Source organism: Staurois parvus, unplaced genomic scaffold, assembly GCF_062004578.1.
Source record: "Staurois parvus isolate SC_StPar_1 unplaced genomic scaffold, SC_StPar_1.0 ptg000249l, whole genome shotgun sequence".
NCBI lineage: Eukaryota > Metazoa > Chordata > Amphibia > Anura > Ranidae > Staurois > Staurois parvus.
The window spans coordinates 10,597,464-10,609,653 of record NW_028318045.1 but is presented as its reverse complement, the minus strand read 5'-3'; the positions used below and the strand labels follow the sequence as shown (position 1 = coordinate 10,609,653).

At 41.6% G+C, this 12,190-nt stretch overlaps 1 protein-coding gene across 1 annotated transcript in view; it reads left to right on the top strand.

Moving 5' to 3' along the window:
* ATXN10 (ataxin 10) overlaps positions 1-11,615 on the top strand; it is a 129,242-nt gene extending 117,627 nt beyond the window's left edge. The window contains exon 11 of the mRNA XM_089680763.1: positions 9,821-11,615. Within this exon, the coding sequence (XP_089536889.1) occupies positions 9,821-10,002 (182 nt within the window). The 3' untranslated portion in view covers positions 10,003-11,615. The remainder of the gene's footprint in view (positions 1-9,820) is intronic.
* The last annotated feature ends 575 nt before the right edge of the window (positions 11,616-12,190 follow it).

Here is a 12,190-nt window from a genome sequence, read left to right as displayed (position 1 = left end):
GATGCCCCTGGTACCTTTTTCATAGGCTTTTTTGAGTTTGGGCAAGGACACAGGGGCCCCATGATCCCATATTGCCCGGGGGCCCCATGAGTTGTCAGTCCGCCCCTGGTCACAGCCCCCTTGCTTTGTTAACACTTCTTAGGACAGACCTATGGCAAGCTTGGAGCTATTTTTTTATCGGTCCATAAGGCCTGCCAAGTCCAAGATACAGCACTTAATTTTTACACAAAAGCGCGTTTTAGGCTTGTTCACCTTATGTGTGGTGACCTGTGTTTTTTGGTACTGGGTAAACACAGATCACTGCTAAGGCACAATGCTAGTGTGATAATGCTGGAAAATGCAACATGTCTGCATTTTTCCACACTGCACTGTATGTCTCTGCTTGGCACCGCAATGCAGCACTGAGCTGCTGTGTAGAGACTTTCATGCAGTGTCCTTGTGTGACACTTCAAATAAAGACAAACGTATGCAGTGTGGTTCATAAATATACACATGACTTCCAACCCATGCCAGAGCTGGCACTGACAGCTGTCCAATTGATAAAACACTGTGATTTATTGTGTGCGCAGGGTGAACCTAGCTTAAATCACCAAAGCCAGAGGGTGCAGGTTCTTGGGGCATGTCCAGCAGCCAGGGACAGGATCTTTAGCCTTCAGATTTTCTTTTCTTCTCCCCATTAAGTTATCTCGTTCAACTACTTGTAGGATCAGCTTCAGCTGTTCCCTAAGGACTAGGGTCTGGCAGGTTTCAGGTAGGTGGACCAGAGTACCTTGCCCCTGCCCCTGTTTGTCCCAGGGCTAACCTAGGATTATGAGTTCTTTCCTTTGTGGAGTAGGACCACAGCATCCCTCGTGAAATGTTTTGTGTGCTTTTGCAGCCTGTGCTTTTTAGCTCACTATAGTTTTTGAGCACACACTGTGGAAACTGGCTCATTTCAATAAACATTTTTTATAGTAGGGATAACGTCAGGTAAGAGGCACCTGCTCTCTTTATCACGAGGTGCTAACATTTGTAAACCCTCAATAGAAAACATGCAACATGTTGCTGAAAACAGTCTGTGCTTTGGCCATACTGAAAATACAAACTTCTCACTTTGCCAGATTATGTCTGGTATGTGTGTGATGTGGCCGGCCGTTTGCGCTATTCTTTATGAGGCCACCAAATGACTTTCATACTGAACCACAGCCTGGGCTGGAAGTCTTCAATGTACAGTTTTGGTTAGCTATTCATTAAACATTGTTTTCATCCCCAAATTGACTTTATTATAAGACAAAACCATAGAATGGGCTCTGCTCTCTCTCTCTCTGGTTCTCCTGACCCTCTGTCGTAAGGAATATTTATATAGCAATGCAATATCATTTTGTGCCATAGCAGCTTGTCCAAGTTTTTTATGAAGTACGGAACAGGTCACTTCTGTGCTACTTTCGAGACACGTGAATGCTTTCACAGTCTGGTAAATGGAAAAAAACAAAACCTGTGTTTCTGATATGTCTGGATGTGCTGTAGTAAATGTAAACCCTGACTAAATGACATTTACACCAATCTGCTATAGATTTATTATCACTCACCTAATATTGAATAGGTCCCCTTGTGCCATCAAAACAGCTCTAACCTCTGAAGGTATGCTGTGGTATCGGACATCAAGCCATCAGTAGCAGATCCTATAAGTCCTGTAAGCTCATAGGATCAGGTGTGTTCTTCCAGCACATCCCAAAGATGCTCTGGAGAGAAGATCTGGAGAATTTGGAGGCCAAGTCGACACCTCAAACTTGTGTTCCTCAAACCATTCTTGAACCATTTTTGCAGTATGGTGGGGCACATCATCCTGCTGAAGGAGGCCACTGCTATCATGGAATACCATTTCCATGAAGGGGTGTACTTGGTGAGCAGTAATTTTTAGGTAGGTGGTAAGCACTAAGTAACATCTACATGCATAGCAGAACCCAAGGTTTCCCAGCAGAGCATTACCCAAGTCATCATACTGCCTTCTTCTCGTACTGCACCCTGCTGTCATCTCTTCCCCCAGGTAAGCAACACACACGGCCATCGACATGATGTAAAAGAAAATGTGAGTTATCAGATTGGACCACTTCCTTTCATTTTTCAATGGTTAAGTTCTGATACTTATGTATCCATTGTAGGCGCTTTTGGCTGTAGACACAGGTCAGCATGGGCAGCCTGATCAGTCTGCTGCTACACAGCCCCATACACAAGAAACTGTGATGACTATTGTTTCTGCTTTGAACATATCAACTTCAGGAACAACATGTTTACTTGCTCCCTAATATATATACCAACAACTTTCAGATGCCATTGTAACAAGATAATCCCATTTTATTCACTTAATCTGTTAGCAGTCATAAAGCTATGGCTGATCCATGTAGTTTGCTAATGAATGTGTGTCATAAGTAGTCATTTTTTTATATCATTTGTTGTATCTCAGTGATGCTCATCTCCTGCAGCCTCTTTGGAGCCACTTCTTGTCTATATGAATTCCTGAAATGACTGCATTTCTGAGGGTGGGTTTGCTGATGGTAACAGTGGATCTTGCCTTTGTGTTATTTGTTGAAACAGCCACTCAAAGTCTCCATTAAAAGACCATGTGTCCATGCACAAGAACAACTGAGAAGACAGATCATTATTATCCTTATTTACCCAGATGTATTAATTTAAAGTAGATGTAAACCCAATCCCTCATATAAATGCTTTAACATCATTTCATTAAAATAATAGGCTATCCTGCCATGAAGGTCCTCGTTCGAGCACTTCCTGAGTGACAACACTCTTTCCCTGTTTCCTAATTATTTCGCCTATTGTCACTCTGTCACACACTCTCTCAAAGAAGACTACAGGTGGCCATGGTGATGCCCATTTCACAGGCATTGGTATACTGTTTTCACCGTCAGGAAACCTGCACTGAGAAGTCATATGGGATGTAAATGTAGGTAGTGAATGCAAAGAAGCTGCAGGAGATCAATAGCGCTGAGATACCACTACGGATAAAAAAGTGAAAACCATGTTTTATTTTTTCTAAATAAATATTTATGATACATAGTACTACTGTAATTCAAGAACAGGCACACATTGACCAGTTCTGCATATAACATACCCTGTGTGCTAAGTGATTTTGTTTGCTTTTTTAGTGCCAGTTTCCTAAAATGTTGCTATAGAATACTTTTTCTTGGCTACATATTAACTCATTAGTATTGCTGAGTTCTCCTCTAAATAGTATGTATCCCAGCTAACTGGGGGTCCTCTGTCCCTCTCTTTTGTGAATTTGAGAGACTGTCCTGTTGAATTGTTGATCAGTATTAGTTACGGGTTCCATTCTTAGGCTTCATCACTTCGGCCTTTTTTAATTCATGTGAACAGATAAGACCTAGGCAGGCAACACAAAAAGCATTCACTCCTTTTGTAGAGTGGAGAGTCTTCTGCTGAATACCGTCCAGTGTATAATCTTGAAGCTAAACTCGTTGTAATCCACTTGTTGTGGGACTTCAGGAACGTGAAGTGTCCTGGCGGAGAGGACTCTGTGTACACCGTTTGTTCTCCACTTGCAGATCTATTTGTGGGGAGTCACGCGTAACAATGGGTGAGGTTTTTTGTCCATCGCCGATCATCGACCAGCTTTGCGCTAAGTGTGCCAAAAGCCAAGAAACCCTTTTTTTTCTCCTGACAACAGTGAAGGATGGATGTGTGTTTGGATACGAAGGATGAGTGGTGTAGGGGAAGAATAGCTGTTTATTCTCAATCGGTTCTCTTCTCACATCCTGAGACTCACTAATTTTCCATGTTCACCTATCAAGTGGTTTGTTTCTCTGCCTCAGTGACTTGTTTTTCATTATCTAAAGGGTGAAAATTTACTTTGCCAGCCCTGCTAGACCACTTTTGCCACGTTTTTTCTTGTGTTTTATGAAACAAAATTTTATTTTGAGTACGTTTTGAGTTATTGAAGTATTTTTATATTTAGTGTGAAAATCCTGTCTTTACCTTCTTTCTGGTCCTCGGTGACACAACAGGAAATCTGAAGTGACGGAGAAATTCCTTCTTAGACCATTGTAGCCAGAATAGGTGTCACTACTGGAAAATGTTCCCTCACCTATAGTGCATGTAAACCCTGAGAGTTCAGTTAGCCTTATGAACGGTCTTTTGCTAGTCTGTGCTTTACTGTCCCTCTTTGTTAGGACCATTTCAGATCTGTCACTGTGCAGTGTTACTAATTTGGAAGCATATTTGGAATCTGCATATGTAATGATAAAATTTGGCTGCCCCCAGGTTTTTAATATTAAAATTGAGTGATTCTACACATTAAAGTGATTTGTAAAGCCCCAGTCTTTATTTAAAAAAAAAAAAACAAATAATGAACATACTTACCTGCTCTGTGCAATGGTTTTGCACAACACAGCCCCAATCCTCCTCTCCAATCCCCCAGCAGCACTCCAAGCCCTTCCCCTTGCCAAATGCCCCAAAGCAATCAGATTGCACTTGTGTGTGCTCACACCCCCAAGCCAGCTCTGTGTCCCATAAGACACATGGAATGCTTCACTCCCCCCCCCCCCCCCCAATCATTGGTTGTGATTGATAGCGACATAAGCCAATGTCTCCCACTGCTGTGTCTGAGCCAATGAGGAGAGAGAGCTGAAAGAGCCCCTGCTCTTGTGCACATCGCTGGATTGAAATCAGGCTCAGGTATGTATTTAGGGGGACTGGGGGGAGGGAGCTGCTTGCAGAAGGTTTTTTTTACCTTAATGCATACAAAGTATTAGGTAAAAAGCCTTCTGCTTTTAGAACTACATTAAAGAAGCTTTCCAAAAAAAGGCACGCAAAGGCTAGTTGTCACTAGCCTGATATTTTCTACATTATTGGCTTACGCTGCCTTGTTCTGCCATGAATTTCTGTGAGGACATGGTCCTCTTAATAGAGGCAGGATTTTGCTTTCACCTGTCAGAACTGCCCCCTGATGACAGGTGATCTGATGGCTGGTGGAGTAATGAACAAAAAGCTGCAGTTGAGGTAGAATAAAAACCGATACTCAGAAGCAGGGGAGATCCTTGCATTGCTACTCCTTGGGTATAGCTTCTTCTCCAGCAAGGAGAACACTGGACAGCTCACTTGTGACCTCAACAAATCTCACTCCCAGATGTAGTGCCTTAGATGATCTCACACTGCTGATATACAGCCATGAGGCTCAGGGCACAGCAATTGCACTGGTATTTTTCAGAAGAGATCCAGGACAATCATGCTTGCAGCCAGCAAGTGGTCAGCTCCATGCAAAACATAAGCTTTGTACATGTTTAAAAAACTGCCGCTGTTGGGAAAACCTAATTCAATATCAGGATAGAATAATTAATGTACACTGCTTAATGACTCAAGAGGAACACACCTCTCCCTGTTTCTTAAAGATGACGTGTAATGTAACAAACACCTCCTTTTCCCTTTCCCTAGAAATAGGGAAGTAATACTCTGCAGAATTGCAAACTTTGGATTGTGTTGTCAATCTCTTGATGCTGTGCTGCTATGTAGCACTGCAGGGGCTGGTGGATAACAAGTCTGTCCTTCTAGCAGCAAAAACATTTCCTTTACAATTATTTAATCTGTTTGTCTGCTTGGAGTTGCCCTTTACAAAAGGAGAACTTACAAGGGCAGTGCGACTTTAAAAATACATGACATTAAGCTATGGAAAGTAGGGGGGCTTAACCACAGCCTTCATCTGATGCATAGGACAAATCACACAATGTACCCACTCATAGGAAACATCAGGAGCGCGTCCACCACACAATAACAGGAGGCGTGCTTGTGAAGTGAGGAAAATATCCATTTTTATGAAGAGGACGTATCCAACAATAACAAAATAAATAGACAAAATAATTAGAGGGAGAGGAAAACGTTCAGACTGTATTTTTAGATCTTTGTTCTTCCAATATGTATATCAAATTTATGCGGCAGCTTCTAACCAACCTGAAATTAAAGGGAAACGCTTGTGCCCCCCGCTGGGCTGTTTTGTCTCTTTCAGGTCCTCATTAGGGTAAATGGTGCTGAATATTTTAAAAGATTCCAGTTGGATATGAGAACAGAGCCATTTTTGATGTGTGTGTTGAATTAGGGTAAAGGGAAGCTATAGTATCTAGCTTCTATCTATAGTACAGTGCATGGCCAACAGCTTGGGGACACCTGACTATTACACCTAGTATATGGCCAAAAAGAATGTGAACACTCCTCGATGTAATTGAGTTCAGGTGTTTCCAGTGAAGGCTACAGCATACAAAGACATTTTGGACAATTGTGCACCCCCAAGCTTGTTGAAACATTTTGGGAAGGGCCTTTTCTGTTTCAGCATGACTGTGCACAAAACAAAATTCATGATCACATGGTTTGGCCAGTTTGGTGTGGAGGAACTCAAGTGACCTGCACAGAGCTGTGACCTCAGTGATTACGAGCCATGTTTCTCATCCAACATCGGTACCTGACCTTCCCAATCCCCCAAATTTTCCACATACTTCAAAATCTTGTGGAAATCCTTTCTAAAAGAATAGCAGCTGTTATTGCTACTAAGGGTGGAATTATCATACAAATGCCCATGGCTTTAGAATAGATCGCCAACAAATGCAGGTCCCCTTTTGGTCAGGTGTCCACAGACGTTTGGCTGTATAATGTAGATGAGACTAGTGGAGGCTGGTATAGCTGCAGAGGGGGGATTGGGTCAACTCTATATTAGTGCCTATGGTTTTGGAATAGATCTCCAAAAAACTCTTAGGTGTGATGGTCTGGAGTTCAGACTTGTAGTTCTATAATGCGGATGAGGAAAGTGGGGCTGAAATGGCCTATCGTATTTCCCTCTCCAGAGTTTATTTTCCATATGGAGAATACATTAGTGTGTTTGTGAAATTCTAATATTTGGAATGCTGGGAATATATGGAGAATGAACTCTAGGAACCTGCTAACAGCAAAGCCCGGGGTTTTAGTCAAATCAAGGGTAAAGCCTGTAAAGACCCACCGAGGGATCAAACCTACCCTCACTCTACCCAAAGTAAAAAAAAAAAAATTGGATGGAGTTTTATGTTGTTGCTCAACTGCTTGTTATGACCACTGCAAGATACTGAACCTTCTCCTTTAGCCCAAAGCTCACATGAAATCTAACAATGACTGTGTTGTTGTCCTCCTCAGTCTATTCTTTGTTTTATTGAAGCTGAATATATCCTTTCCAATTGTCTCCATCTAAAGCTTTGAGCTGTGTCGGCTTTGTGGATTGGCGTACTGAGCAAAAGGAGTTGCTAGACTTTCTGTTGCTCGAAAAGCGTGATGTCCCGTATGTCTGTAGAATTTTAATTGGTGAACAATACAAACAAGTTGGGATGTTCCATACAACCCATAAGAATTTTTTTGTAATAATCTCTTAATGAGATTTGTCCTAAAGGGTGGCACCTTTAAGGAGGGGCTTTGTAATGCACTTGTGCCTAGAAACAAGTGAATTCAGGCTTGGACCGGTTGGTGTATATTTGGAAAGATGTTCATAAATCTACCTGCACAAATTTTTTTTACTGATTACAAATCTCTGGATTACTGGTTTTAAAAAGTAGGTCCGCCATGACAGTACACTGTGGGTATAGAGACGATTCAGGCACCTGTCTGTCATTTACAGCTTAATGAAGTTAAAATGCAGACATGTTTATAAACATTTAATCCTTTAACAATTCTGAACTTCTTAAAACTACCAAAATACAGCAGCTCACCAGAAAGATCCCCTGCTCAGCAAAGCTCGCATTGTTTCGACATGTTGCTGTCTGTTCACATTCACTAGAAAAATGGTTGTAATCTTAATAACGCATTATTACTCTCCCTTTTTTTTTTTTTTTTTCTCATAACCCCCAGGGCCTGAAAAGTTTGTTCAGAAGTTTGACATTTTTTTGTATTTGAAAAAAAAATGTTGCTCTTAAATAAGGATTCATCTGATCCGCTTGCACTCATATAAAGTGTGTGGTTGTTTTTTTGTTTTTTTTTTCTTTTTAAAGGAAACCCTGATTTGCTTTAAAGTATATCTGTAGCCAATTTTTCTAGCTTTGCATAGTGTGAAAGGGTTAGAATTCTGGACATGTTTAAATTGCTCACTGTGTCCCCAGGTGGTGAGGATCACTTTCTCTTTGTCCTGGGAACTATTGTCTAAAGTTCCCACAAAAATATTGTATAGATGCCACCAGAACAGGGTGGAATCCTTCAATGGGGACAAATGTTCTGGTGATAACTGTCTAAGGTTCTGTTTACACCAGAATCGCACAGGTACACTGTCTGTGTTCCTGTACCTTCCACTGCAGTGCAATTTGCACTGGAACGCAGAAAAAGTAGTGCATGCACTACTTTTGAAAAATGTTCCATACTAAATTGCATGGTACTGTGATACTATGTGATCTGGTGCCCACAAACACTGTGATTGCAATCTGCATTTGGAGTGTTATTAACAACGTATTGGCACCCGCAACAGTTCGCAAAGGCAGTTGACTTTGAACATGGCGCAGGAAACGCTCACGGAACGTGCTGTTTCCACACCGCGATCTGCTGTGATCTGGTCCGAAGAGTGGTCTGCACCTGACTTTGGAGAGATTACTCTCACTTCTTGTGTGTCTCTGACACAGGAAGTGAAGGGATAGCCTCCCCAACAGGACAAAAACAACTCTATCCAAAACTGCTAAAAAAAAAGGTTTTGACAAAAGATAGACCTAAAAAGCAAAATAATTGCTACACAAAGCATTTCATAATTTTATTAGAAATTGCCTATCGGATTCTGGTGGTGTCAGACTGTGGTTTTTTTGTGTCAAAATATTTCAAACTACAAGTGTGTGTATACAGGGTTTCCCTGAATCTCCATCTGCTCTTGGCCTAATGCATCTACTAGAAAGTCAGCACAAAACCTAGAAGAAACCTTCATCATATAAACATAGAGGCTGTCATTGCTGACTTCTCGTTCTGCAAATGCTAATTGCCTAGCTGTTATGCTGATCCTCTTCCATATGAGACATGGACTTAGAACAAGTATGCAGCTAAGGACTACTAACTTTATTTGAATTTATTGATCTGCTTATGTGTTCTGTGCTCTTCAAAGCTGATAGGTTGGCAAAATGGTCAGGTATCTAGAATTTTAGGAGACCAGCAATGTCAGGCCTCATATTTTGTTATTTTTTAATTTTTAAGAAAAGTTTAAAACTGAACTGCAGACAGATATAAAAGTCACATTAATTAAATTCTGTATCTTTTAAAAGTGTGAAAGCAAGCAGTGTGAATACCATTTAATGTGACCCGGCATTTGTCTATTGCATCCCCTGTACAGCAAAGCTCGGACTGGGGGAGGAAGAATCTTTGTGATGTTTGTGTTTGCTTTCTTCTATTAGTATGTCCCATGTAAGCACAGAGTGACCGAAAGATGAGCTCATTAGTCTACTGCTTCCCTTTTCACTGTCCATTCACAGTTTGGGAGGAGACAAAACTTAACTATAGCAGAAGAAAATCAGGTCTCCTGCCCTGCCTGTGCTGTGTAGCAGAGTTGTGCAAATTTCAGAACTGGATGGGCAAATCATATATAGTCCATCTCATTATTTAGCTGTTTGCCATTTCAGAAAATGTTCAGAAAACAGCAGGAAGTATCATATTCACTTGAAGGAAGATGTATTGCAAGCAAAAAAAAGTCACAAATCCTGAGGACTTTCTGCAACTTCAATAGGCCCTAAAATGTTTGGCTTGTAATAGGTTTCTCTACTTTTGCCATTATAAATTGAAAGTATTGTTTATTCTCTTCTTTTGTTTATTTTTTTCTTAACTCTTTCACTATCAGTTTTGAACCAGTGGGCAGTCTACGCCATTCGAAATCTGACAGAACACAATGAGAGAAACCAAGGGGTCATCGCCAACTTGGAACGCCAAGGGCTGGCTGATACATCTGTACTGGAGCGTATGGGCTTAGAAGTGGAAGAGCATGATGGCAACCTGGTTCTGAGGTCCACAAAGAAAATGTGAATAATGAAGACACATTGGCATGGCACAGGACTGGTTATATTAGCCTGATCAAAGCAAGCAAACCACAATAAGCCATGCAGTTTTTCAGTACCAAACACTTATGACTGTCAGAAGCCATATTTATGGAATGAAGCTTTCCAGTATGTTGAAAATTGTTTAGTGAACGTCAGTGTTCCTATGGAGAAGGGCACGAATCTTCAGTGGCACCTGGGCCGTATATACACTATATTGCCAAAAGTATTGGGGTGCCTGCCATTAAACGCACATGGACTTTAATGGTATCCCATCCCAGCCGTAGTTCATAGGGTTCAATATTGAGTTGGTCCACCCTTTGCAGCTCTAACAGCTTCATCTCTTCTGGGAAGGCTGTCTATGGGAATGTTTGACCATTCTTCCAGAAGAGGTCAGGCACTGATGTCGGACGAGAAGGCCTGGCTTGCAGTCTCCGCTCTAATTTATCCCAAAGGTGTTCTGTTGGGTTGAGGTCAGGACTCTGTGCAGGCCAGTCAAGTTCCTCCACCCCAAATTCTCTCATCCATGTCTTTATGGACCTTGCTTTGTGCACTGATGCGCAGTCATGTAAGAACAGGAAGGGGCCATCCCCAAACTTTTCCCCCAAAGTTGGGAGCATGAAATTGTCCAAAATGTCTTGGTATGCTGACACCTTAAGAGTTCCCTTCACTTGAACTAAGGGGCCAAGCCAGCCCCTGAAAAACAACCTCACACCATAATCCCCTCTCCACTAAGCCTTTACACTTGGCACAGTGTAGTCAGGCAAGTACCATTCTCCTGGCAACCGCCAAACCCAGACATGTCCATTGGGTTGTCAGACAGAGGAGGGTCACTTCAGAGAACACGTCTCCACTGCTCTAGAGTCCAGTGGCAGCATGCTTTACACCACTTCATCCAACACTTTGCATTGCACTTAGTGATGCATGGCTTGGATGCAGTTGCTCGACCATGGAAACCCATTCCATGAAGCTCTGTATGTAATGTTGTGCTAATCTGAAGACCTGAAGTTTGGAGGTCTTTAGGTATTGACTCTGCAGACAGTTGACGACTTCTGCGCACTGTGTGCATCAGTATACGCTGACCTCGCTCTGTCATTTTACTTAGCCTACCACTTTGTGGCTGAGTTGCTGTTCCTAGATGCTTCCACTTTGCTATAATAACACTAACAGTTGATCGTGGAATATTTAGTAGCAAGGAAATTTTGCGGATGGACTTATTGCACAGGTGGCAACCTATCACGGTATCACGTTTGAATTCACTGAGCTCCTGAGAGTGACCCATTCTTTCACAAATGTTTATAGAAGCAGTCTGCATGCCTAGGTGCTTGATTTTATAACCTGTGGCCATGGAGGTGGTTGGAACACCTAAATGCAATGATTTGGAGGGGTGTCCCAATACTTTTGGCAATATAGTGTACAATCTTGGTTCAGTAAGGTTCTGACAAGTGTCTTTGGAACCAGTAGATGTCTTACTGCCTGGATTTCTGATTAATCAAAGCTGAAGTTTATTTTCTTATATTTTGCCTTCCCTGGTTCCTCATTAGCCCCCTCATCAAATATGTTAAAGAAATGCTTAAATAAAACATTCCCTTTTTCATTACACACCTTATTTTAGACCCTGTGATGTCATGACCCTCATCACTGAGTCCATGTGCTTCTCTGTGCAGGGCAGGCAGAAGCACAGGGACCCATTTTGTTTGTTGCAAAAAAAGTGCATTTATTATTTTTTGTTGAAAGGTGAACGTATCCTTGAATGAGCTATTAGCCTTAATGTCCAGTACCCTCCCACCTTATGAAAAAGGAGGGGTGGGGAAACAGATCACATGCGCAAATAGATTTAAACACTACAATAGCTGACTGGTATGTAAACATGAGACACAAAAATGCCCCATTCATATGGTACAACAATTAAATTCTTCATACATTTATCACATATGTCCACCATGATATCACATGTAGTCTGATCTCTCCATTGCCTCTTTTGCCTTCTGCTGGTACCATCATATCATCTCTATAGCCATCCATTTTCCTATGTGAAAATATATATACTGTATATGGGGGAATAATTCTCAGTTACTAACCTATTGTACCTTAATGTGTACGTTTTTGTGGTATCAAAATATTGATTAAAAATGGCGATTCCATTCTCCTCTGGAGTACACGCAGCACACTAGGAC